This window comes from Dryas octopetala, chromosome 1, assembly GCF_963921425.1.
Source record: "Dryas octopetala chromosome 1, drDryOcto1.1, whole genome shotgun sequence".
NCBI lineage: Eukaryota > Viridiplantae > Streptophyta > Magnoliopsida > Rosales > Rosaceae > Dryas > Dryas octopetala.
This window is the reverse complement of record NC_141366.1, coordinates 10428399-10456117: the sequence shown is the minus strand read 5'-3', so window position 1 is coordinate 10456117 and position 27719 is coordinate 10428399. Positions and strand designations below refer to the sequence as shown.

Here is a 27719-nt window from a genome sequence, read left to right as displayed (position 1 = left end):
AAAAAAATGCTTATTTTTGTTAAAGATACTTGATGATTAATTACCTTAAAAACAAGTTAATTTTCTTAATTTTTTGTTTGCGAAAGTAATTCTAATTATGTAAAGATATTTTTTATTGTTGTGAATATCTTGAGAAAAACAATTGTGCATTCAAAACAATAAAGTTATCATACAACAATGAAATAAGTTGTAGAAACATATAGACATGCGTTTCGACTTATTAGAAAACAAAAATGGGCTTTTGTGTGTCATAGTGAAGGCCCATTAGAAAAGTGTGACATGACCATTTTACCCTCAAATAGCAAAAGTTTTGGCTCCCAAAATTTTGCTATATGACCATTTTAGCCCCAATATACTCTCATGCGACCCTTCCACCTCATTGCCAGCCAACGATTTCTCCGACGTCCCCCTCTCACAACACCAACGACATTGCTAGCCCCAAGAGCACAGGTTTTGGGAGAGGCGCCCCTTCTTAGTCCAAATTTCGGCTGTGAGGGTGAGGTTAGAGGAGGCAGTGGCGAAGACATGGTGGGGCCCTGGGGGCAATGGCGTCAACTGACCCCTATAACTTTTTTTTTTTTGTTATTGATATTGAAGATTTTTTTTTTCGAATATGTTTACTAGTCCAGTTATTATGAGGGACAAGTGAGAGACAACATATCCACAAGTGAGAGTTCAAATCCAACCCTCACTTGTCCCTTATATTTTGTTCCTCATACTAGCCATTATGATATATTGACAATGAAGTTAATAAATATAGTACAAATTTGGATGGATTTGTTTAATCTCAGATTGATCATTTTGAGCTCTCTCCTATCCATTCAAAAAATGTATATGAATTTTATGAACGTGACATATCGGTGCAGGGAGAGTAATTCATTGGTCCTTTCAACTGGGCTACACTCCAGTGTGAAATTTTATAATTACAATGAATTCATACGAGTTAGGCTAAAGGGAGGTCAATTGGCTTATTGGCTCAATAATTTTTTCTACTTATCTTTAAGCATATAATCAATATTAATATTATATGTGTTTTTTATAGGTTGCTCTTACGAAGTTTGGTGAAATTTTTTGAAAATCCAAAAATATTTTTTTAAAAATAAAACTATTAAAAGTATGTTACAAACAGATATATATATATATATAGTTAATAAAGATAAACAAATAACTTTGGATGTGAATTATGTCGTATCAATTACATGTGCTAATTTAATAAGTCCACAAAATTATGCAATATTTTTGAATACTTTAAATATGATTTTGGAAAGAAAACAGAATGATCGCTAATAATTTTTACATGATAAGTTGGTCATAATAAACTTATTTTTATAATTTATGATAACAAAATATAAATTTGTGTCTCAATAAACTAACATAAAAACTACTAATATAAGTGATTTAAAAAAACACTATTAATGTAAAGCAAAATTGATCGAGTTGATATGAATAATTCATTATTGATATATATATATATATATATATTCAAGATATTGAAAGAAATAAAATTTTTTTTTTTTTTTTTTTAAAATATACTAGGAGTCTAGGAGTTAAAACTCGCCTCTAATAAATAAAGTTCTAGCTACGCCACCGGCTAAAGCTACCCTTTTATTTATAATGCACTACTCTGTTGCGTTTCAATCAACTGAAGCTCTAGAAAACCAAGGAAGCAACTAGGACCCGAAATTAAGGAAAGACTATGATTGATTTCCAAGAAAGAAAGAAAGATAAAAAATAAAATAAAAAGTTTAAAGTTGAAGCTATTCGTGGCTAAATATAAGATTTGGTTGGTTGGAGACTTGGAGTCAATATATTATAAATAAATCAAGGTAAAAAGAGAAAAGAAAAAAAATACTGTTTTATGTATCTTGCTTTATTAGATATTATTAACATAATATTAGTGATAAACTGATAATATCTTGATTAAATCCAAATTCTAATGGTACTACATAACTACACTACTATATAATTAATTATGTAATATTAACTCTTGATTCTCCATCTTTCCCATGTGACAAGGAAGTCATATCCCTTCCATTAATTATAGAAACCGTTTTAACTTTTAAGTCTTTAATTGTTAAGTATTAAATAGGACCCCAACTCATGGCCATTACATATGTATTACCTTAAGTCTGCAAAACTGATGTCTAGTAAACTCTAAATACAAAGCTCTAACTAAACCTACCAAAATTAACATGAAGTTAAACCTCAATACCCAAATTCTCAATCAAGTTCATGTGGTTTATTTTTAGGGAATTCTATATGTACCCTACCAATTGCTCAATACACCCACACTCAAAAATATTCTTGAGCTTTCCTTTTTTACTCTTATTAGAAAAAAAAAAACCAAAAAACTCTATCCACCCCAACAAACCCTCCCTCTCTCCTGCAACCGCACCGGCGACCTCCTCCCCCGCCAGGTTCTCCTTCCTTGACCGGCTTTCCCCTCCCCTTGCCGCTCATCTCTCTCTCTATTTCTAAACATTTATAATTTATAAATGAATATAAATTCCAAACATTTGTAATTTATAAATGAATATATGGTTTCCCTCCAAAAAAAAATTAAGGCCAACTTCGACAAAAACAAAAATACAATATATGAAATAAAACAACTTATTTTCAAACCTAAAAGTTAATTAAAATCTGAAATCCATCCCTTGTAGCAACATTATATTAAGGAAAAAAATATTAAATATAATAATGGGTGGGTCAATATTTGTATAACTAATTCATATTCCAAAGAAACATCTCTGTAATTTTCGTAAGTGCAAGGGCCAAATTGAAAGTATGTTAAAAAGGATGGGTCTTCCATAATTAACTCTATAAATAACTCAGCCCAACGGAAAGCTTAATCAGTTATTCTTTTCCCGCTCTCACACTCGCTCACCTTGGCGGCTTCAATCTCTCACCTCCCACACAAATACACACAGAGTTGAGCGAGAGAAAGAAAGAAGATGAAGATGTTGAGTGCAATGAAGGGATGGTGGTTGTTTGCTATGGTGGTGATCTTCTCTGTGCTCATTTCCTGGAGCAACCCAAGAGGTGAATCCGAGAGACCCTTTCTCTCTTTCTCCTCTTCCTCATCCTCATCCCAAGACCCATTGGTCAATCTGGTTTCTTTGGCTTCTACTGATGGAGCCCAAGACTTCTTCATGGAGATGGCAGACGGTTCATCAAACCTCGAGTATGATTTCTACAGGGACACATGCCCAGAAGCTGAGCTCATTGTGAGGTCTATGATGGCTCGGATTTATTCCCAGCAAAAGAATGTCTCGGCTCAGCTACTGCGCCTCTTCTTCCATGATTGCTTCATTCAGGTATAACAAGATTCTTCCTTTTCTTCGTCTCTGTGGGTTTTTCTCAAATGGGTTTTGATTGCTTTGAGTGAATTGTTTTTAATCTTGATGATGTTGGTATTGCAATTTTTGAATCTTGAAGGGGCTTTCAATTTGATGTACTTTTCAAATGGGTTTTGATTGATTCCCTTTCTTCACGCAATGTGGTTTTGTGTCATTTCGATCTTTGTGTAATGGGTCTTAATCCTCTGTTACTTTCATCCAGACCTTGGTTATTGTATGGTTCTTTTATGTACTGTATGGAATTTTGTTTCTTGTTCAAGATGTGTTGTGCACATTCACTCTCTCTAATCTAATTCCAAAACCACTGTATTGTATATTTTTCTTCGGAATCTTGTATTCAGGACCTAAGAAAATTGTGTTAGCAGCTGTCATGATTTTTACTGGTTATGACTTTTTGTTCTGAATTTTACGGGTTTCCTGATTTCCAAATGGGGTTTCTTGGTATGCTGGCTCTTATGGTCCTTTTGTGCTTTAATACGATGCCTTCTGAATTTGGTGTAATTGGGAAGTTTACTGCTTTAACTGAAACTTAGTATTGTATTAAGCTTCTTCTGCATTTTATCTTGTGACTGTTGATATGTGAACATTGTTTATTCTTCAAGATTTCTTCTGGGAATTGGTATTTTGTTCTGAATATTGTGCATTTTGGTATTTATCTATCATTCTTAATGTTGTGGGATTCTTGAATCAGGGTTGTGATGCTTCAGTCCTCTTGGATGACAGCAATGGGAACAAAAATTATTCCATAGAGAAGCAGGCTGTGCCGAATAAGACCTTGAGGGGATTCGATAAAATTGATAAGATCAAAGAGGTGCTCGAAAATGTTTGTCAAGGGGTGGTATCTTGTGCTGACATACTTGCTCTTGCCACTAGAGATGGCGTTGTTCTGGTATGTTTTACTGCTCCTCTGATTCCTGACATGCTTCTTTTTGCTGTTTTGACTTTTGGAGTTCGATCTTTACTTGGAAAAATATTTGTATCAGGCTCCATTGTGTTAGTTTTTCCCTTATACTAGAAAAACTTCTGTGGCAAAATATTTCAGTTTCTTTCTCTTTCCTCCCTATTATTACTAAGAAAACCATTTTGTTGATCTTTGGTTGTTTTCATGTATTGTAAAAATTAACATAGTATATAAAGTTTTGAATTTTCTCTTCCTTTTTCCCTTAGTTCCTCAGAACTTAAGAGGAAAGGATACATACCTCTTTCAATATCAATCTATTGCTTGTTTCAGTATTTCCCTGCATTTTTAGCTTTCTTCTTCTCTTATGTGTTTGTCATATCTAAAATGACAGGCTGGTGCCCCCTTTTATCCAATTTTCACTGGTAGAAGAGATAGCACTCGGTCCTACTATATTGAAGCAATGGCTGAGATTCCAAAACCTGATGACAACATTACTGAGACGCTTCGTCTCTTCTCACTCAGAGGTTTTGATGACAGAGAAACAGTCAGTCTTCTAGGTACTCACCAACTCTGTTCCTTATTCCTTGTTGTTTGGAGTTGAAATATATTAGTTTAACTTGTGTGTTGTTTTGTTTTACATTTGCAGGAGCGCACAACATTGGAAAGATAGGATGTGAGTTCATTCAGGCACGCCTCAACAACTTCAAGGGGACCGGGCAACCAGACCCAACTGTATCTCCTGCTTTCCTCAGAGAGATGAGACTATATTGCCAAGACAATGATAACAAGACTAGTCTTGGAATTCCATGGGAATCAAGGGGCTTGAGTGAGAAGCCTGGAATGGGGATGTCATACTATCAACAATTGTCTTCGTCGATAGCAGCTGGGGCAGGTTTTGACACTCACTACTATCAGAGCTTGTTGAGGGGAAGAGGTCTCCTCTTTGCTGATCAGCAATTAATGGCTAATGAGAGGACTGCTAGGTTGGTCAGAGCTTATGCGTCAGATGATGGATCAACCTTTCGAATGGACTTTGCCAGGGCTATGATGAAGATGTCAGGCCTTAATGTTCTCACTGGATTTCAAGGTCAGGTCCGAGTGGACTGCTCTTTGCCACTCTCAACTTCTTAACTGACACAACCCCACAGTGGAGAACCCGGGCTTATGATGAAGATATATGACACATTCTTTTGAAGACAACTTCTGTTAAATTCTTTACCCTCTCTGGTTGTACATTAGAGAAACTTTTAGCCATGTCTAGTGTGAATACTTGGACACACCTTAGAAAGTTGCGCATCAGTGTATAATAGGCATACCCATTAGTGTTGATGAATTGTTAGTGCTTATTACTTTCAGTAGCTTTGGTTACAAGTTACAACAGAAGAACAGGAAGAAATTAAAAGTGCTTCTTGAAGTAAATTCTGCTGCATGCTACTCTGCTATGCAGAATACTATATTCTGGTTATGCTGTCACTCCCTTACTGAGTGTACTATACTTTCTGTGCTTTACTCCATGGCATAATCCGATTTAGAAAAAAAGAAGACAACCATGGAAGCAGCTACATTCTTGCTTTGGTGGGCCATCTTTCTGGATTTGAATCAAAGAAAGGTGACCCATCAATGCTAGAATATTGCTGCTCAAGTGGTCGATCAAGATTTAAGAACAGGCTTATGCTGATGAGAAAGAACAAGTTTGCACAAGAATGAATATATAATTGTTATCAAATTAACAAAAGAAATTAAGAAAGAGGAAGAAAGGAATGAATCTTGCATGCAAGCATCGCAAACAAGAAAAAGAAAAGAGATCAATATCATTCTTATACCACTAGACATAATAATTATGAGCGAAGATAGCGATTAAGATCCTGCTAGCTCCTTGTGGGATGTGGGAGTTGAAGAAGTCACACATCACCACCATGGAAGCAGCTACATTCTTTCTTTGGTGGGCCATCTTTCTGAATTGAATCAAAGAAAGGTGACCCATCAAAGCTAGAATATTGCTGGTCAAGTGGTCGATGGTGAATCAAACACAGGTCATCTCATATATGTTATGTAGCTGATGAGAAAGAATGAATTGCACAAGTTTGCACAAGAATGATTATATATTTACTATCGAATGCATAAGAAACAAAGAAGGATAGAAAACGAAGTTATGAATGATTAATGGATCTGCTATATATATAATATATATCAAACAATTAAAGACAGAACCATTAATATTACACAGAAAATTCTATACATATAATATATAGTAAAGTAAGCATGCGAATTAAGATCAAACCACGTACGTACCCAACCCAGATCGAAATCTGCATGGCTCGTCTTGTATTCACCGTGGAATTAAGCAGCTAGATTCGAAAAATGCTGGAATTTCTTCTTCCTCCGGGAAAAACAAATTCCAGCATGTTTCGAATATTGCTGCTACGGTGATCAATGGATTGTGAACATGCAGCTGCGCACAGGCAGAGAAGATCGAGGACTAGCTAGTACTTCCTTCTTGATTGATCGAATGTATATGTGATATGTGGTAGGGTGTACTTGATGTTTTTAATTATTAAACGTGTGTGTAACTCATATTTATATAGACAGTGATATTCTAAAATTTTGGACTTAAAACCTAATATAAAGTTGTTAAAGAAAAAAAATAAAAAGATTTAATGAAAAATTTTAAATAACTACCGGTCTTAGTGTAAGAAAAACTCATAAAATAAATAAACTCTAAATCTGCCTTAATTATAAGATAAGATACTTGGAGTACAAGATCAAAAATTTAATTAAAATATAACCTGACCTTATTACCAAGGAGTAAAATTTCGGTTTCGAGGAAATTTTCGATGGAAATTTCGACGGAAATTTTAGCGGAAATTTCGATTAAAATTTCGATTTCGACAAAATTAGACAAAAACAACGGAAATTGTTATCAAAATACGAAAATTTTGAATAAAACTTGACTATATGTTTATTTAAGATATTATCTACTACATTGATAAAAAATATTAAAAAAATCAAATTATATAGTAGATTTCAAGTGATATAAGGTGAATATAATGCGCGCTGGAGGCAAATACTGTTAAAAAAATGGGTTGCTAATTAATAATTATATAAATAATACTTCAAATTTATTTATATTACAATATTAAATCATGAATTAAATAAATATTCAATAAAATAAATATAATGTGTGATTGAAGTAAATACTATTATAAAATTGTTTATTACTTAACAATTACATAAAAATGACCTATTTTTAAAGAATATAAATGTATTAGGGTTTAAAAAAATTAAACGAAACACAAAATCTTTTTTTTTTTTTCCAATTGTCCAAACTACAAAGAACCCAAACCTCAATCAACCCAAAACTTTTTTTTTTCTTTTTTTCTATTTTTTTTTACTTTTTTTTTGTCTTTCCTTCATTTTCTTTCACCGTGGGTCTGTGACTTACTTCTGTAACTCTAATAAGTCTCTTAAGTTGTCTAACTTGTCTTTCTCTTTATGACTTTATCATGTTTTTTCTTTTTTTGCCCCAAAAGTCAAACTGCTCCCTTTACTTTAATGAAGAAACTTTAGATGAACACAGTATTTATCTTCTTGTAAATTTAGAAGAAGATAAACTGCTCCCAGTCCCAGGCTCCCCACTCCCAGTATAGGCGTACAGCAATACTCCCCTTTCTCTCATTTCTCTCACAGACACCACCCCACCCCGTGGTTCTCTCTCTCTCTCTCTCTCTCTCTCTCTCTCTCTCTCTCTCTCTCTCTCTCTCTCTCTCTCTCTCTCTCGGCATCTCCATCATAAGCCCACCCTCACCCTCACCCTTATCTCGCCCCAAGGAATGGTGTTGGCTAGGTAGTTTCCGGCGAGTGGAGGATGTTCGGCGAGTGGGGGATGCGCCGGTGGTCTTGGGTCTTGGAAGGTGAAGTCGGGAAGGTGAAGAGTGAAGTGAAGTAATGGGGGGGGGGGCTGGGTGTACAGCGAATTTCAACAGGTACAGTGAAATTTCATCAAAATTTCGTCAAATTTCGTCGAAATTTCGCTAAAATTTAAACGAAATTTCACATAAATGCACTTGGAGGGGGATCGAAATTTCGGCAAAATTTCGAAAATTTCGCCGAAATATTACCGAAATTTCGTGGTTATGTGATAAAATTTCAGGATTCCAAAAAAACGAAAATTTCGGCGAAATTTCGCCGAAATTTTCGAAATTTCACTCCTTGCTTATTACTTTTATAATTTTACTAAGTCCTTATTTTAAAACCCCAATGCCATGTCATAATACAATACCCATATGACTCTCCTTATTTACAAATGATGCCATTATAATAAAGGTTGGGATTCTTCAATTCATGGGGTCATTTCAGGTATTTTCCCTGAGTTTCCCTCTAAGTTTGGTCTGGCGGTTATATTTCATGTTTGTTATATTGAGCAGTTGGAATGAATCCAAGCGGCCCCTGAAATTAATAGAAGAGTTTAAAGGTGACAATAAACTTGATCATGTCGCTAGCTAGCTGGAATGTTGAAGTCTTGAAGATGATTAATTAAGAACATGATAATTGTTGACAATTCTAGAAAGTAAGCAAAAAAAAAAAAAAAAAACAACTCTGTAATTTTGGTAAGTGAAATGGCTAAATTGAATTTATTTTAAAGCTGATGGGTCATCCATAATTAACTTCATGAATAAATAAAAGGGGTCTCAGCCCAACGGAAAGCTTCTTCAGTTATTCTTTTCCCGCTCTCTCACTCACTCACTTTGGCGCGCACACACACACAAAGAGTCACACACACACACACAGAGTCAAGCGAGAGAAACAGAGACGATGTGGAGTGCAATGAAGGGGTGGTGGGTCTTTGCTATGGTGGTGATGATCTTCTCTGTGCTCATTTCCTGGAGCAACCCAAGAGGTGAATCACAAGAACCACTTGTCAATCTGGTTTCTTTGGCTTCTACTGATGGAGATGGAGATTTGTTCATGGAGATGACACACGTTTCACCAAACCTCGTTTATGATTTCTACCGGGACACATGCTCAGAAGCTGAGGTCATTGTGAAGTCTATGATGGCTCGGATTTACTCCCAGCAGAAGGATGTCTCGGCTCACCTACTGCGCCTCTTCTTCCATGACTGCTTCATTCAGGTATACGAAGATTCTCCCTTTCTTCATCCTTGTGGGTTTTTCACAAATGGGCTTTGATTGCTTTGATTGAATTGCTTTTAAATCTTGATGATGTGGGTATCGCAATCTGTGAATATTGAGACTTTGGGGTTTTCAATCTGATGTAATAGTTTTTTTTTTTTTTTTTAAATTTTTTTGGTGTCTAATAACACTTGGGGAACTTTGAAATTGCATCTGGGAATATTAAACTAGTCATTTAGGTGTATCATGCTTTTGACACAATATTTATGAGTTTTCCTCAAATGGGTTTTGATTGTCTTCCCTGTCTCTTGGTTCTAATCTGGCTTAGGCTACTAGATTCCCTTTTTTTCTTATAAGGTGGTTTCTGTCATTTTATCAACATGTTTTGGAATGTTTTGTCTTTTTAATGGGTCTTAAGCCGGTGTCTTGACTGAGCAGTTTGGTCGATGTCATGTGATTTCTTGACTCCTTGGGTTCTTCCAAATGGGTGTTTGTGGTCCTTCATCTAGGTATTGACCTTCTGGATTTAAAATGATGCTCTTTGTGACCTGTCTGGTTGTAAAGATTGTTACTTTAATCCGGACCTCGGTATTGTATGGTTCTTTTATGTACTGTATGAAATTTTGTTTCTTCTTCAAGATGTGTTCTACACACTGGCTGACTCTCTTTAATCCAATTCCAAAAACCAGTGATTTGTTCTGAATCTTGTATTCAGGACCTAAGAAAATTCTGTTATCAGCTGTCATGTTTTTACTGGTTATGACTTTTTGTTCTGAATTTACGGGTTTCCCAATTTTTAATTGGGGTTCCTTGGAATGGTTGCTCTTATTTTCCTTTTGTGCTTAATATGATGCTTTGTGATTTGGTGAAATTGGGTAGTTTGCTGCTTGAACTGAAACTTGTCATTGTATTATGCTTCCTATGAATTTTACTTGGTGACTATTTGATATGTGAACATTTTCTTTTGGGAATTGGTCTTTTGTTCTGAATATTGTTGATTTTGTAGTTTTAATCTGCTATTCATGTCATTCTTAATGTTGTGGGGTTCTTGAATCAGGGTTGTGATGCTTCAGTCCTCTTGGATGACAGCAAAGGGAATAAAAAACATTCCGTAGAGAAGCAGGCTGTGCCAAATAAGACCTTGAAGGGCTTCGACAAAATTGATAAGATAAAGGAGGTGATCGAAAATGTTTGTCCAGGAGTGGTATCTTGTGCCGACATTCTTGCTCTTGCCACTAGAGATGGCATTGTTCTGGTATGTTGTCCTGCTCCTCTGAGTCCTGAAATGCTCTTTTTTTGTGTTTTGATTTTCAAAGTTTGATCTAAAACAACTTCTGAGCCTAGCTATTATTATTTAGAAAACCAAACTAAAAGAGAGAAACAAGAAACTGAAACTGTCACACGTTTAGTTGAATTGGTATTTGGTCCTTTCCAATTATTGAAAAGATCAACACATTATACAAGGTTTTGAATTTTCTCTTCCTTTTCCCTTAGTTCCTCAGAACTGAAGAGGAACGGATACATACCTCTTTCAATATTAATCTATTGCATGCTTCAGTATTTCCCTGCACTTTTAGCTGTCTTCTTCTCTGATGTGTTTGTCATATGGAAATGACAGGCTGGTGGCCCTTTTTATCCAGTTTTCACTGGTAGAAGAGATAGTGTCCGGTCCTACTATGATGAAGCAATGGCTGAGATTCCAAAACCTGATGTAAACATCACTGAGACACTTCGTCTGTTCTCACTCAGAGGTTTTAATGACAGAGAAACAGTTACTCTTCTAGGTACTCACCAACCCTGTTCCTTATTCTTATTCCTTGTTGTTTGGAGTTGAAATAGATTAGTTTAATTTGTGTTGTTTTTTTTTTTTTTTACATCTAAAGGAGCGCACAACATTGGAACTATAGGATGTGAGTTCATTCGGGCACGCCTCAACAACTTCAAGGGGACAGGGAACCCTGACCCAACTGTAGCTCCTGGTTTCCTCAGAGAGATGAGACTAAGTTGCCAAGACAGTGATAACAAGAGGAGTCTTGGAATTCCAGAGCTTGCAATGGGGATGTCATACTATCAACAATTGTTTTCATCAATACCAGCTGGGGCAGGTTTTGATACTCACTACTACCAGAGCTTGTTGAGGGGAAGAGGGCTCCTCTTTGCTGATCAGCAATTAATGGCTAATGAGAGGACTGCTAAATTGGTCCGAGCTTATGCTTCAGATGATGGATCAACCTTTCGAATGGACTTTGCCAGGGCTATGATCAAGTTGTCAGGCCTTAATGTTCTTACTGGATCTCAAGGTCAGGTCCGAGTGGACTGCTCTTTGCCAGCCTACACTTCTTAACTTACACAATCCACCAGTGGCGAACCACTGCGTATGATGAAGATTTAGGATGTTCATCATATATTAGAGCACTATCATACATTGTAGCACATTCTTTTGAAGATCGGAAACTTCTTTTAAATTCTTTACCCTCTGGTTGTACATTAGAGAGACTTTTAGCCATGTATGGTGTGATGCACAATACATGGACAAACCTTAGTCTAAGTTTTGTCTTAAGTATTGTGGTTGTGCTGTCATTAAGTATTAGAGTTAATCCATACATCCAAAATCTTGAATCTCATGATTTTCACAATAATTAAATGCGGAAATTGAATTAAGTAGTAGATACATACCTTATTCTATAAAAGCGATTGACAAGATGAATTCTTTGATCAATAACTATAAACCTGAATTTGGCTTTGATATCTTCAACTCTCTGGGAGGGCCAGAACGTTATAGTAGGTTGAGTGTTGTGAGAGCAAGGACCAACAACCTTTTTTTATAGGTGACATTCTAAAAAAAACCTACCCATTAAGAGGTCTATCAAAATTAAAACTCCTTATCCTATAGGCTATAGCCCATAGACTTTATTATCACATTTTATTGGGCAATCGATAATTTCATGTTTGGCCTCAAATATCTAAACCCGAATTTCTTTATTCAATAAAAACTAGTAAGCAATTGAAACTCATATTTTTTACACCTCACAATTCACATATCTCTCATTGCTTAATCTAATAATTATACAATTTACTTACAATATATAATAAATTATAATAAGTAAATAATTATATATTTTTTTTTTTGGTTATATTGGATGGAGAGAATCTTACCCTGAACCGAGCTTAATCCTAACATTTACCCCACCCACCTTCACCACTTAGGCTAACCCCTACAATTAATATAAGTTAAATTTTATTAAATTATTCAAGTTACACAAATATAAATAACCATTAAAAAACTATGGGTTGATTGATTCATGGGCCGGTTTATGATTTGCGGCCTTCAGTCTTTTGGTCAGGCAGATCGTTACTCGGTCCAATCCAACCGACCCGTTTGTATCCGCCACCAAAAAAGTACTTCAGCAAAAAAATTAAACGTTCTTTCTCTATCTCTCAATCTGTGCAACACAAATGGGAAGCGACAGGAAATCCGAGGAGAAGAAGAAGAGTAGGAAAAGGAGCACTTCCTCAGCCTCCGAAGGTACCCAAAATTTTCTTGCTTACTTCTCTTTCTAGAATGCTTGGTTGCTGGGAAAACAAATGAGAAACGAAATAGGAAGAGAAACTGACAATACTTTCTCAATTTCATAGCTTTTGTTGTTCTGGTTTAATCTCTAGTGAGTAAATATCTGTTTCATGTTTGGGTTAGTGCCAGAGTTGTTTTTCCAGATTTTTCAATTAAGAAAGCATTGGAATTTTAATTTTTTTCTCTATTTTTTCCCAACTATATTCTCAGCAAACTAACAACAATTTATGGTGGTTTCCATTAAATTGATTATAATTAATTTAAGGTGGGTTTGATTTGAATTTTATTCATTATGGAGGAACAGATGAGGGGAAAAGTAAAAGGCACAGAATAGTAGAAGATGAGGAAAGGAAGAGCAGAAAGAGTGATAGGAAGGACAAGTCAAAGGACAAGAAGAAATCACATAAGCACTCCAAACACCATTCTGATAAAGGTATACTCATATGACTATGAATGGCTGGCACTTATTTTTTGAAATTAGATTAGGTTTTGGTTGCTATCAGTTTTGAATACAATGAAGATGTTTATCAATTTGCTTCACTAGGTTTAGAAGAGTTTTCAATTGGTTATGGGTCTAATCTAATGTTTCTTTGCAATACTCAGTCAATCAAAGACTAAGAGTAAATTCAATTTGTTTTGACATAGTTAGGATAGAGAAGCTGCCATGGTGTACTGGCTTACTAGCTGAATAATGATAGGAAGTATGTTTCAATTAGCAGCCCAATTAGTGTAACTGTGTTGCTATGGTATTATCAGTCACATACAATCTTACTAGTTGTATGCTTCAGTTTCCAGTCCAATTAGTGCAATGGCATTGGTATGGTTTTATCAGACACATCCTTCGTTTGGTGTATGGAAAAGCTTTGTTAGATCGAGTTATTTTGACATTGGAAAAGGAAATAAAAAAAGAAAGGAGATTAACTAGACAAAATGACATTATTTGACTTACCATGTATTCTGTTGGATTATGATTCAAGAAACTTCCATGGTTTTGAACTTGTTAGCATATTGAAGATGAGGTTCTTTATGGGAAATTATTTATCATATTGACATGTTGTTATGCCTCAGAAAAGAAGACAAAGGATAAGCACAAAAGTAAACATCACAAAGGTGATCGTTGCTCGGTAAGCTTCCTGATTTCTAATTATAAAGCTTTAGTGTATCATGTTTTGCCATGGGTGAACTGTGGATAGTTTGGATTTTATCTATGCCTCTGAATCCTTTAAGAAAACAAAAAAAGGGTCAAATTTAATGCAACATACTTACAAAAATTGCTAACCTGTCATTACAATTAGTGTAAAATAATCCAAATTCCTTGAATATTTTAGCAGAAGTCCTTTTATTACTCTTGACTCTTTAACTGATCTGAGTCATTGAAGAAGTAGGTGATTTTAAGAGGCTGTATTGTTCGTCTAAAATTTGCATAGTTTGATCTTAATTGTTAAGACGTTCTTGTTGTTGTTTGTAATCAAGTATTAGATTCAGATGAAAGGGCATCAAAGGTTTAGATTGTGTCAGGGAATATATAGGAAATCTGGGAACAGGGAGAGCAGAAACTCATAATTTCCTTGTATACCTACTTCTGCTGATCAATTTTAGAAACCAGAAAACAACCTACTTACAAAATCTTGTTCCACTATGCAGTTTTTGTTATTATTTGTCTTTGCTTGCAAGTTAAATTCTCATGCAGTAGGGTTTCTTTCAATTAAAGGTGTGTGGTGCTCAACCTATGGAAAGGCTGGGAGTGCATGCTTAAGAAGACCTACAAATAATTTCCTTGTAAATGGTCAAAGTTTGCTCCCTAGTTTTATTGCATTAAGACCATCTCCCGGGCAGATGAATTTTATCTAGCATTCTAAGCTCCAGTTCAGTGAATTGGTGAAAATGTGTGAACTTTAAGAAATTTAGATGCATCTCAGTTTCAGTATAGACGCTAGTGTGGTGTAGGAAGTAGAATTCCGTTTTGGAAAGTTTGACAAGTTGGCATAAGACTTTCTGCTGTTTAATATTGATCACTTGATAGTACACCTTGTTGGTTATGGTGTCTGATTGTCTTCTGTTTCTTGAGCATTGATTTTCTGATGGTTAGGACTTAGGAAATTATCTTCTCTGTTTCAGAAAATGGAGATCCAAGAGCTGTCCAGTGATGACTATTTCCTTAAGAACAATGAGTTTGCTACATGGCTGAAAGAAGAGAAAGATGTGTTCTTCTCTGATCTTTCTTCAGAGTCTGCACGCCAACTGTTCTCAGACTTTGTAAAAGCTTGGAACAACAAAAAACTTGAATCCAGATACTACGAGGGGATTGCAAGCGGGCCTCGGTCTGCCCATATGTGGAAAATTAAAGGTTGAAGAGCAACACCAGCAGTTGATCCCTGCTCTGCTTATTTTGTTGTGTTTTTGCTTTTGTATCAATAGATTTGCTGTATACTCAGGGGTGGTTTATGTGCTTTCTCACTACACATTACAATATATAGCTTAATTTCATTTATAATATCATACTGAAGTTGTTGACACGGCATATGTTTCTTTTACTTTTGATTTAGTATTTATTACTCAATGCATCAAAATTCTATTCCTAATTTTTGTATACTTCTTTACTAATAATAAAATTGTTAAAATAATAGCTACCTTTCTGTCTTTTTATTTTTTTTCATCAAAGCCAGTTCCTGATTGAATATAAATAACACAAAAAAAAAAAAAAAAAAAAAAGGTATATGCATAACTACTTAGAAAATCTAAAATATTTCTTATCAAATTAAAGATTTAAATGGCATATACAAATCAAGTGAGGTGATTAATGAATTAGAAGTTATGTTACGTTTTATTGACAGTTTAACAAAAAGGGTATTTTACAACTATACCACCCAAACTTTGGGGGTTTATCTCACATTGCCACAGTTTAACAAATAGTAAAAGGGTATTTCTCAGCAGAAAAATTCACCGCCAAACGTGGCCTTAGGAATTGACATAAGTCGAAACGGCGTCGTAGGAGTGCAGCGACTCCAGCTTATTTCTTTTCTAACAAGAAACCAAAAACCATTATAAAAAGAAAACAGTCGATACGCGCTCTCTGCAAGAAAACTTTCTCACACGGTGAGTTTCGGGTTGTGATCCTCTAAGGTAAGCCTCCAAGAAACCAAATTTCCTGCTTTTTACTGCCATACGAACAGTTTGGACTCTCCTTCTCAAGACACAATGAACTCTTTTTTACTCGAGCGTTCAAATTCAGTATTATGTTACATGTATGTGGGTTCGTGAAAGTTGATGGGTTCGTTTCGTTCTGGGTTTTTTTTTCCGGCAGGCCCTTGTGACTTGTGAGCTGTGACACAATGGGGGATAGTCAGTACTCATTCTCTCTTACTACTTTCGAGTATGGACTTGTGAACTCAATGTAGACTCAAAAAATATATATATATATATACATAATGAAATTGGGTTATGTTGGTATATAATATCTCCATGTTTGTTTTGAACTTTTGATACAGTCCTTCTGGGAAGCTTCATCAGATTGAACATGCTGTAACCGCAGTTGGGTCTGGCCAGACAGCTGTAGGGATTAAAGGTATGCAAACTCTTATTTTGCTTAAGCAGACTGATTTAAACTGGTCAGTACTGATATGCATGTGTATACTTGAGCAATCTGTTGGTGTTGAAAACTGGTATGAAAGAGTCATGGCCTCATGGGGTATAACTCTGCTACATGTTAACTATATTGGTGGAACTCTGTGGTTGTACCAAATATTTAAATTTTCATCCACGTACGTTGGTAACAATAAGTTTATCTGGTTGTTGCAGCTGCTAATGGAGTTGTCATTGCAACGGAGAAGAAACTGCCATCTATCTTAGTTGACGAAACAACTGTGAGTAGAATACTCTTCCCGTTTTTAAAGCATGATCTCTCAGATATTTCAGTGGTATACTGGGGACTTCATGTGACATTCTAAGTATTTGGTTGCAGGTTCAGAAAATTCAGATGTTGACAACAAACATTGGAGTTGTTTACAGGTTTTCTTTTACCACATGTTTGAGTGGTTTTTGAGATTTGGTATTTGTTACCGCTATTGTGTTGTTGGTGCTATACTGCTTTTATAATAGCTACTTCCCTTCTCCTGTACAACATTTTCATATTTTATTGACCATGAAAAAGAAATATGTTGGTGTAGCCTTTGACATCATTTTTCTTATTCCATCGTAGATGGGTCATGTTATCAGTTTTTTCAATTTCCCTTTCTTTAGACTCATGGTATTTTACATGATCTGGTATACTTTTTTCTGTTAGATCTTGTGAACTTCCATTGAATGGACAATTAAAGTTGGTTTTTCCTTTGACCTTTTCATTATTTTTGTAGTACTTATTTCTTTCCCATTTTTCCCCAGCCTTTTTTCAGTTAACTGAAATTTACTGTTATCTCTCATGCAGTGGCATGGGTCCAGATTTCAGAGTTCTGGTTCGAAGAAGTAGGAAGCAGGCAGAGCAATATCATCAGTTGTACAAAGTATAACTCAGATTTATGTTGTTTTTTTTCATGCTTTTTGTCCCATAATTTTGTTTGTAGTATTAATATTGTCCCTTGAGTGGTTGTGCATATGGTCATTTTAGTTCAGATTCTTCACAGAAGAATTCTGTTTATCTGTTGTCTCTTCAATTTGTGTGACACCATTAATGCATTTTCTTTTTGGAATGTTAATTCCATTTTTGATTTTTCAGATGTGGTTGTTTGAGCCTGTCGATGTAGTAAATGAATTGTTTTTCTCTTGAAATAGGGCTACCAATGGATTGAAGTCATAATATTTTGGGATTATGACTAGCTGGTAGTTTGTTTTAAGTGATTGCTTTCGTTGGCCCCTTGCATTCCTATTTCTAGTTTGTTATATGAGTCTCAACTTGAAAGGGTTTTCTTTGTTACTTTGTAATGTCATCCTGTCAATTATTGTAATTTATTTATTTCACTACCATAACTTTCAATGTGATGTCATGGGTATTTTGCAGGAACCGATCCCTGTTGCACAACTTGTTAGGGAAATTGCTGCTGTTATGCAGGAGTTCACACAATCGGGTTAATCATCATTTTTCTTGTAACAGGAGTTCCCTTGCTTAAGTATGTTCTTGCTCATAAGGGGAGGACAAAAGAAATTTCTGACTTAGGTTTGGTTTCATTAATTTAGGTTGGGTGTAACATAAAATTTGGTTTATGTGGGCCCCTTTACACATGCCTTTGGCTTTCCAAAACAAAATAAAAAAAATATTATTCATGAGAAAAAAGAAATGTATGCAAGGTATAGAGGAGCTAAGGTCAACAATTTTGAGAAGGAAAATAGTACAGTACTTATGCTGCATGACTCAAAATGAGCCAATAGAGCAATGGAAATCCTCAGTCTAATACTACTATCTGAATCTTTAATTTGACTTTTGAGTCTGCAAAGCCTCAAGCTTAAAACTTCAGGTCCTCTTCAACTTTAGAAATTCTAATTTGTCCTTGTTGTCCTGCTAGTGGTGTGAGGCCTTTTGGAGTTTCACTGCTTGTTGCTGGCTTTGATGACAAAGGTCCACAACTATATCAGGTACTTCAATTCTGCCTCCTTTATATATGGCTTTCACTTATGTTGTCCAACTTCGCCGTATAATTTCTTGAACCATGCTAAGTAGAATTTATTTCACAGCATTTAAGGGTCTTTAATGTCAAAATATAGCTGGCACAACAAAAACACACAACCTCTCAAATTTATTTATTTATTTATTTATTCTGATTTCCACTTTCAACTAGATTTGTACATAGCCGTGATTTTTGTTCTGCTGTAGGTGGACCCATCAGGTTCATACTTTTCCTGGAAAGCTTCTGCCATGGGGAAGAATGCCTCTAATGCAAAAACATTTCTTGAGAGGAGGCAAGTTGCAATCAAAAATTTAGAGAAACTCTTTTGTGGTTGATGTTCCATTGGTCTAAATTTGTAAAGTAAAATGAAATGTTGTAGATTGTGTGTAATCAGATGATTGCCAACTTGTTGATTCGATTTTATTTCTTTATCCTACCCTTTAATTCATAGATTGTGCCTCTGAATTTATGTTGCATTCATGTGATTATTTCGTCTAGGTACACTGATGATGTGGTACTTAACGATGCTGTCGACATGGCATTATTAACATTGAAGGAAGGGTAGGCAATTTATCTCTCTAAGTTTTTTTATTCCTAAATGAAACAACCATCATGATATTATTATGAAGGTCGTCATCTATCACAAAATGGTATCAAATGTGCTTCAATTGCTCTATTTTAACTTGGCCATGATTTTATTTCAGTATAAAGTATAACAAATATTCCATATAGTGGAGTAAGCTATTTAACTTGGTCTGCTTGTGCATAGTATTAAGCACAGCTATAGGCTCTTGTTATTATACAAATATATGTTAGCTCTCTGTGACCTTTCTTTCTGTACGTGGTTTTAGGTTTGAAGGACAAATTTCTGGTAAAAACATTGAGATTGGCATGATTGGCGATGACAAAAAATTCAGGCAAGTTTCTCTAATATTTCCCGGTACAACCTGATTGTGCCTGTATGATAAAGGGAAAATGTTAGCAAAAGGACTATAAATATACCCCTATTTTCAGTTGAGGATCCCGATTTCACTTTGATTCAATTAAGGACTATAATTTTTCAAATGGCTCAATCAAGTACATTCCGTCATGTCTGTCACATTTACCGTTAAAAACTGGTCACGTGACCCTCACGTGACCAATTTATAAGGGCAAAAAAGTCTTTTCTCATAAAAAAATGAAACTAAATAAATTTAAACAAATTTAAAAACAAAAAAAAAAATTCCCTCCATCTCCCCCATCTCCCACCTTCGCCACCCCCTGCACCATACCCAGCCCAGCCCCTCCCCTCCCCTCCCCTCCCCTCTCTTTTCTCTCATATCTTTCTCGTTCTTTCTGCCCCCTAGCCCAGATGAGGTCGCCACTTCTCCTTCTCCCTCTCCTTGGTGTCGGTTCAACCCAGAAACACCACGAACTCGAGACCCAGTTCGGCCGGTTGGAGCTCTTGTGTTGACTCGTTGTTTGCGGTAGTTTCGTGACCCAACTCTGGCCCAGACGTCTTCTTCTCGTCGCAGTGAGTCTAACCATGGTTCCCGATCGTTCATCGGACCACCGCTGGGAGCCAATCAGAGCTATGAAGGTCGGAGGCTTCCGTCGCCGATTTTTGCCATTTCCGGTGAGTTTTGGCCGTTGATTTAGTTGTGAAAATTGATCCTCTTGGTATGGCCTTTATTTTCCCCTTGATCTAGCTTGTCAATTTTGAGAAAGTTGAAGTTGAAATTTTAGGGTCTATGCCCATTTCGGAATTTGTTTAAATTGGATCAATTTGAATAGTTTTGCATCAAATTGGAGTGTCTAAAATGAAATTGAAGTTGATTGAGACTTGATTTGTTGATTTTCAAGTTACCCACAGCCTCCGTCGCCGCTGCCACCGTCTGAATCGCCGTTTTTGGCGGTGTGTTAGTGGATGGCGATGGTATAGGGGGAGGAGGGGGCGGGGATGGGTGACGGGGAGGGGGAGCTGGCTGGGGGGCAGAGAGAAAGAGAAAGATATGAGAGAAAAGAGAGGGGAAGGGAAGGGAAGGGAGGGGAGGGGCTGGGCTGGGTATGGTGCAGGGGGTGGCGAAGGTGGGAGATGGGGGAGATGGAGGGAATTTTTTTTTTTGTTTTTAAATTTGTTTAAATTTATTTAGTTTCATTTTTTTATGAGAAAAGACTTTTTTGCCCCTATAAATTGGTCACGTGAGGGTCACGTGACCAGTTTTTAACGGTAAATGTGACAGACATGACGGAATGTACTTGATTGAGCCATTTGAAAAATTATAGTCCTTAATTGAATCAAAGTGAAATCGGGATCCTCAACTGAAAATAGGGGTATATTTATAGTCCTTTTGCTAACATTTTCCCGTATGATAAAATGGTCGTTTAATTTGTTGACTGTTTCTCTTTTTCTTGGTTTTTTGTCCTATTATGTATTTCTTGCTAAAATATGACAGTTTGAAAAATAACTTGAGGTAAGCAAAGCTGGGATAATTATTACCAGCTTTGTTTTAATCGGAATGCATTTTAGGTTAGTTTCAGCTGGGACAAAGCCAGGATTAATTGAATCTGGCTCACTTAGCAAGGTGCAAGTGGTTGTCCTGCCAGGACCTGGGATATACAAACTGATTGGCCAATTACATGCATGGATACATACATATGTTTGTAGGTAAATGCACCACTGAATAGTGCATAAACATAAGTTATAACATACCAATTCCAACATATTTAGAATACATGACATGAACAAAATATTTTCTAGTATATAGTACTAGTTTAATTTTTTCCTTTTATTTTTTTTTTTTTTTTTATCTATATATATACAGAACTACCTCATTTTCAGTATCTTGATTAGTTTTATTCGCTTTGATTGGGAACTAGATGTTTCACCCTTTGGTTGACATTCATTAGCTTGGGTTTTTATTATGATTGTCTTGTTGCAGATTACTTCCAGCATCTGAAATTGAGGATGTATTGTCCCAATTGGATTAATTTGGGAAAAATGAAGAAAAGAGGAGTTGAGCAACCACTGATTGTTGAGTACTCGCGCTTTGGGGGTTCTGTAACCCCCTGTTTTGTTGTACTGGCAAAAAAGGCTTTTACATTTTCTTTGTTTCAAGTTTCATGCTTATTTCATAAAATGCTGTTCAACTTCAAGGCCACTCACTTCTAATGATAGTACTTGATTGTGGCTCTGCTGTTCTTCAGTAACTGCAAGCTTCCAGTATCCATTTATCTCACTTATTGGATAAGATTCCTTTAATGGGAGTCTACTGTGCATTTTGTGAAATTTTTCTTATCAATTCAGTCCTCAGGAAAATGTTGCAGTTAATTTCAAAAAAGCTTAAAAGGACCAAAATCCAAACCAAAATGGATTATTTTCTCCTTTGAAAATTATTCGATCTGATGCAATGAGAAATTCCTCCCAACCAGATTCAAAAGAAAAATTTTCTTATTTTATAGACTCGCTTGTTGACTTAAAATTGCACCAACTAGCAGATTTATATAGAATCAGAGGCACTCCCATTTTCCTAGAATAGTATTTGGTGATATACAGATATGCCCTTATACTTCTAAATTCTAATGTTAACCCAACTGTTAAATCTGCATATTGGCATCTTATCCATCAAAATATTTCGGGATTAATGTCATTTTGCTCCCCAGACTATTACACATGTATCAGTTTGCTCCCAAGATTTCTAATTTGGAAAATTAAAGACCCTGACTTTTTCAATTTTGTCAATTAAGGTTATTCCGTCAATTTATACATTTTTCATCTAAAATGTCGAGATGATCAAGCAAAATTTAACAAGAAATAAAAGAGGAAAAATGATGCATGAGAAAAAAATGATAAGATCTAATTGGAAGGGACCATTTTGCCCTCAAAGATTTGGATAAAAAATGTGTAAATTGACAAAAGAACCTCAATTGGCAAAATTGAAAAATTCAGAGTCCTTAATTTTCTAAATTAGAAGTCTGGGGAACAAACTGATACAAGTGTAGTAGTCTGGGGAGCAAAATGATATTAATTCCAAATATTTCTTTTAACTCAACATTGCCTTGGAAAATTCTTGGGTTTTTAAAGCTCCTCCAAACATATGGGAATAACAAATTCTATAGTCTACGGTGCAATGAGCAACCAGAAACAATTAAGGCCAAACAATACCTCATATTTTTTGCATGTTCAGTAATATCTCAAAGACATAAATCCTGAAAGAACTAATCTGATTGGCAATCCACATCATGTCAACTTGAAGAATACAAACTGCTACTGCTTGAGTTAGGTTCACAGGTTAGCTTGATAAAAATGGTATTTCAATTTCTATTCCCAAAAATTCATTTGAGATTTTAGAAAAGGGTACAGAGATATAGTACAAAAGAATTCGAATCATTTATCATACACCCCAAACCCTAACCAGGTCATCCCGATAGGCCATAGATGTTAGATTATGGGATTCAAACCTATCCTATACCCAGGACAAAGTAACCTAGATCCTTTGACTCAATACAGTGTATTTGAGGTTCTTAAACAGTTTCCTCACTTTGACAAAAAAAAAAAAAAAAAAAACCTTCCTCACCAATAGTCAGAACAAGAACAGTTGCCATCACTAAAATGGTGAAACCGGTAAGGATCCCTCAATATGATTTTCCGCCCAACTACTGCACTAACATGCTTGTAGACAGAATGGCAATCACCACAGACACGAAGATTCTTGAAAACCTTGACAGGTGAACCTTCTGGAGCATTGATCAATCCGAAAGCAAGGGCAATTCTTTCACTGTGGTTCCAAAGATTATGCTCCTTCTGTTCTTCATCTGTATCGTGCAGTGCATAGCTTGTATCAGGAACATAACCTGCTTCTCTAATCATCTTCATAAGCTCTCCCAACTTGGCATAAATCTGACCCGTCTGTGGATGGGATTGCTCCCCCATTCCAAATTTACTCACCTCGTTTTTCAACTTGACCCAACTGCATGCATGCTTCTTGACTATGTTTCTTGATCCCATTTGTCTCCTTACATTCTCTACTTCCTCCCATCTACCAGTAGTTGCACAGACATTTGAAAAAAGAACATAAGCTGAATCGTCTGATGGATCTAACTCAAGAAGATTTTCTGCAGCTTTTCTCCCTAGCTCCAAATTGCGATGGATTTTACATGCAGCCAACAGGCTCCGCCACACAAGGTCATTTGGTGGGACTGCCATTTCTTTAATAAAATTTTCAGCCTCAGTAAGCCTTCCTGATCGTCCAAGAAGATCAATTATGCAAACACAATGCTCTATTCCTGGTGGGACACCAAACTCTGTGGTCATTGCATTATAGTATGCAAGACCATCATCCACAAGACCCCCATGACTGCACGCAGAGAGAAGTGAGACAAAGGTGACATGGTCAGGTTTCATACCCAGATTTATCATTTCATGAAAAGCTTCCCTAGCCTTCTGGAAACACCCATGTCTGGCAAAAGATGATATCAAAATGTTCCATGACATTCGTGACCTGTTGGTTGGTGAAGGAACTACTTTCAAAACATCTTCCATCTCCCCGCATTTTCCATACATATCCATGGCAGCATTTGTAACGTAATGGTCTGAGTCAAAACCAAGCTTCAGTACCAGTCCATGAAGTTGCTGACCTTCCTCCAACATAGCCAGGTCAGCACTAACAGAAAGTGCCACAGAGAAGCTGAACTGATCTAAGTCCACTCCAGCTTTTCTCATCATCAAAACAAGTTTCAAAGCTTCCTCCAAACCATGATTAGCATTGGCAGCAATGATTGCATTCCATGCGATGGAGTTCTTAATAGTTAATCCATTAAATATGGAATTACTTGAATTCAGATCACCACACTTAGCATACATTTTTATAAGGGAACTCTGCACATACTTGTCTGATTCAAATCCTGTTAGAACTATATGTGCATGGACGGGCATTCCATGTTTTAGTAGATCACCAGGAGTCAGGAAAGCACCAAGAACATTAATTATTGTAATATAGTTTGTTGGAGCTCCTTCTCTTCTCATGAATTTAAAAGCTTTTATTGCCTCATTTGGTTCTTTGTTCTCAGCATAACCACCGATAAGGGCATTCCAAGTAACTCCATCTCGCTTGGGCATTATTTGCAAAACCCTCTCTGCTTCAACCGTTATACTAAACTTTCCGTACATGGTAACTAGTGCATTGCCAACGATCAAATTGTCTTGTAGGCCTGCAAGGACTGCAAGGGCATGAAGAATCTTGCCTTCAAGGAGAAATTCAGGGTTTGAACAGGCAGATAATGCACTTGTTAAAGTCACATAATTTATTGCTTTTCTCATCCAAATCATTTCAGCAAAAAGTTTCAGGGCATTTTGGCACTCCTCATTCTGAACATAGCATCCTAACATAGAATTCCATGAGATTATATCCTTCTCTGTCATTCTTTGGAAAACTAACTCAGCATCTACAGATCTTCCAGCCTCAGAATACATATTTAAAAGAGTATTGCCAATACAAACATTTGATTCCAGACCCAATTTTACCACTAGTCCCTGAATCCCACTGCCCCACTTCAGTTTATCTGTGGAACCGCAGACTGTCAACAATGCTGAAATTGTTGTGGAATTTACATCTTTATTAACATGCCGCATACGATGAAAGCACCTTAATGATTGTTCACAAAGACCATTTTGCACATTTGCAGAAATAATCGAATTCCATGAGATTGTGTCACGTTCATCCATACGATCAAAGACATAGCAGGCCTCGTCCACATTACCACAGTTACCATACATGGCTATGAGGGAGTTTCCCACAGAAACATTAGTCTCTAGTCCAAATTTGATAACATGTCCAAGAACTTGATGACCCAACAATTCATCCCCCAGCATCCCACAAGTACTAATGACTATGGCAAATGTGTTATCATTGCAACATACTCCTTCATGCCTCATTCGCTTATATACATTGGTAACTTCTCCCAAATCTCCATTACTTGAATACCCAACAATCAAAGAAGTCCAAGTTACTACATTCTTATCCGGCATCTCCTCAAAGAGCTTTCGGGCACTAGAAACAAGCCCATAGGTGCCATAAAAATGCAAAAGAGAAGTACCAACAAAGACATCACATAACAAACCAATTTTAACCACAAAACCATGGACTTGCAATCCTTCTTTAGACATACAAGCCGACTTATCACAAGAAGTTATCAAACTAGCAATGACAAACCCACTTGGCTTAACCCCGCGGTCAATCATTTCACAAAAGAATCCAATTGATTCGGGGTACAAACCCACTCGTACATAACCTGACATCATCGTATTCCAAGAAGCTTCGTTTCTCTCACAGATATTATCAAATATGTGGCGCGCATATCCTATACGACCAAACTTCGAGTACATGTTTACTAAAGTATTCGAACAGAATACCCTGAGAGGCACAAAACCCTTTACGCATAATGCATGTACTGCTTTGCCAAAGATCTCTTTGGTGATTTCTGAGAAACCCTTCCAAGGAAAGCATGAGATTTCGGGGTCGGGGTGGTTTGTCAGGGACTGAATGCCAACACAGTTTGTGGGTTCTTCTAGGCATGGGAGTGAGATGGGCTTTGGGTTTAGGTAGTTTCTGCGTGTAAAAATGGGCAGACAAGTAGTTGGCTGAAGCTCAAGTTTGAGAGTTGAGAGGTTTCTGCAGCAACGAGCCAGCTCTGCTTCCTTTTCTTCAGGCTTCCACTGAGAAAATACGTTTTTGCATTATGTGTGAGAGGGAGAGACTTCGTGTTTTAAGGCTTTATTACACTTTGTTCAACTTTGAGCTCAATCTCACTTTATTACCTAAAAAATATTGTCTCAATTTACTACATAAATTAAAAATTTGTTACAATGTATCACTCTCATTTTGTCTAAACTTTTATTAAAAATAAGGATATTTTGATCTTTTTAAGTCAGTTTTTTGTTGTGCCACAATAAGTAAAGTGTAAAATTTTTTTTTTTTTTTTTAACAATAGGAACTTAAAAAAAACTAAACCACTCTTATTTTTAACAAAAATTTAGACAAAATTAGCCAAAGGTGATACATTGCAAAAAATTTTTAATTCAAGTGATAAATTGAAATAATTTTTTATCTAGGTGGTGAAGTGAGATTGAGCCTAAAATTCAGGTTAGTAAAATGTAAAAAAGCCTGCTTTTAATTTCATTTAAGAATTAAGAGCAAATTACGGGGCCAAAAAGAAAACAAATTACAATTTGCACCATTTATATTTGACTCGATTTCCAAGTTGTTGCCTTATTTTTCAATTTTGTAAAATTGCTTTCTAATGTTTGAAACTTGAAAGTGATGACAATATAATCTTTCTATCTGTCTAAAAGTTGGATAAAAACATTATCATTAAGTGATGGCATGACAAGACTAGAGTCCTCTTTTTTTTCGAGGGTGTATGTTTAAGGCCATAAGGGCCCTCTTTTGGCTTGCATGCATGTTAAAGCCATACCGGATAAAAATATGGGAGACTTAAAATCCATTCTATTTTTATGAGAATTTCTTAGATTAAAACCGGTAGTGATTTAGAATTTTTAATTAAGTCTTTTTATTTTTCTTCTATGACGGCTCTATGTTAAGTTTTAAGTCCAAGATTTTGTTCGGAATTAAAACCTAATATGCAGCTTCTACAAAGCCCACGTACTCTACACCCTAGGAGGGGAAAAACCCTTCAAATTAGGAGCAATACCCTTCAAATCGAAAGATGACTTTATTATGAATTAAAATGATTTTTTTATAAATTATTATGAATTAAAAAAAATTTCTTATAAATTTTAAAACACTTCAGGTCTCTATCTAAAACTATTTTTTTAAAGTATCTAAGCTTAGTTATCTATTAAAGAATTTAATCTTAGAAATGTTTTATATCACTTGGCAACATTGACATGGTTGTCACATGAGCAAAGAGAGGGCCTCCAAACATAACATGTCAAAAAAAATGGGCCCAATCTTGCCAAGTCATTACTCAATTGTTGATCCGACAATCAAAAAGGCGGAGAGGCCACATTTCATTAATTTTTTTTTTTACCAAAAAAAAAATGTTAAGATCCAATTTGAAGAAATTAAAAAGATATGGGTCAATTTATGAATTGAGTTAAACTTGAGAGTACTATTTGTAATTTGCTCTTCATTTAATTTGTCTTTGTTATAAATAATGTAAAATAT

General features: G+C 35.9%; 5 protein-coding genes across 6 annotated transcripts; 4 read left to right on the top strand and 1 right to left on the bottom strand.

Annotated features, from left to right (window-relative positions):
* Window positions 1-2957: 2957 nt before the first annotated feature.
* Window positions 2958-5464, top strand: LOC147297680 (putative Peroxidase 48). Its single transcript, XM_086229827.1, has 4 exons — window positions 2958-3314; window positions 4048-4245; window positions 4649-4814; window positions 4904-5464. The coding sequence occupies exons 1-4, from the start codon at window positions 2958-2960 to the stop codon at window positions 5386-5388; spliced, it is 1206 nt and encodes a 401-aa protein (XP_086085953.1). The 3' UTR covers window positions 5389-5464.
* A 3554-nt stretch (window positions 5465-9018) lies between these two features.
* LOC147297679 (putative Peroxidase 48) lies at window positions 9019-11924 on the top strand. Of its 2 annotated transcripts, none has more exons than XM_086229529.1 (4): window positions 9019-9387; window positions 10445-10642; window positions 11006-11171; window positions 11295-11924. In XM_086229529.1, exons 1-4 carry the CDS (start codon window positions 9070-9072, stop codon window positions 11729-11731), a joined length of 1119 nt encoding a protein of 372 aa, XP_086085655.1. In that variant the 5' UTR covers window positions 9019-9069; the 3' UTR covers window positions 11732-11924. The 2 variants fall into 2 exon arrangements, with proteins under 2 accessions (XP_086085655.1, XP_086085654.1); XM_086229528.1 differs by having other exon boundaries at window positions 11271-11924.
* Window positions 11925-12808: 884 nt separating this feature from the next.
* SCI1 (splicing regulatory glutamine/lysine-rich-like protein) lies at window positions 12809-15479 on the top strand. Its single transcript, XM_086228851.1, has 4 exons — window positions 12809-12913; window positions 13263-13391; window positions 14027-14082; window positions 15077-15479. Exons 1-4 carry the CDS (start codon window positions 12844-12846, stop codon window positions 15308-15310), a joined length of 489 nt encoding a protein of 162 aa, XP_086084977.1. The 5' UTR covers window positions 12809-12843; the 3' UTR covers window positions 15311-15479.
* Window positions 15480-16290: 811 nt separating this feature from the next.
* LOC147297677 (N-terminal nucleophile aminohydrolases (Ntn hydrolases) superfamily protein) lies at window positions 16291-21574 on the top strand. The gene is given in 11 exon segments (XM_086255654.1): window positions 16291-16331; window positions 16447-16523; window positions 16757-16821; window positions 16920-16966; window positions 17382-17457; window positions 17952-18037; window positions 18454-18523; window positions 18762-18847; window positions 19054-19116; window positions 19407-19472; window positions 21477-21574. Coding segments are annotated over 11 exon segments (726 nt in total). The 3' UTR covers window positions 21526-21574.
* A 1279-nt stretch (window positions 21575-22853) lies between these two features.
* LOC147297676 (Tetratricopeptide repeat (TPR)-like superfamily protein) lies at window positions 22854-25918 on the bottom strand. Its single transcript, XM_086229155.1, has one exon. It carries the CDS (start codon window positions 25916-25918, stop codon window positions 23108-23110), a length of 2811 nt encoding a protein of 936 aa, XP_086085281.1. The 3' UTR covers window positions 22854-23107.
* Between the last annotated feature and the right edge of the window lie 1801 nt (window positions 25919-27719).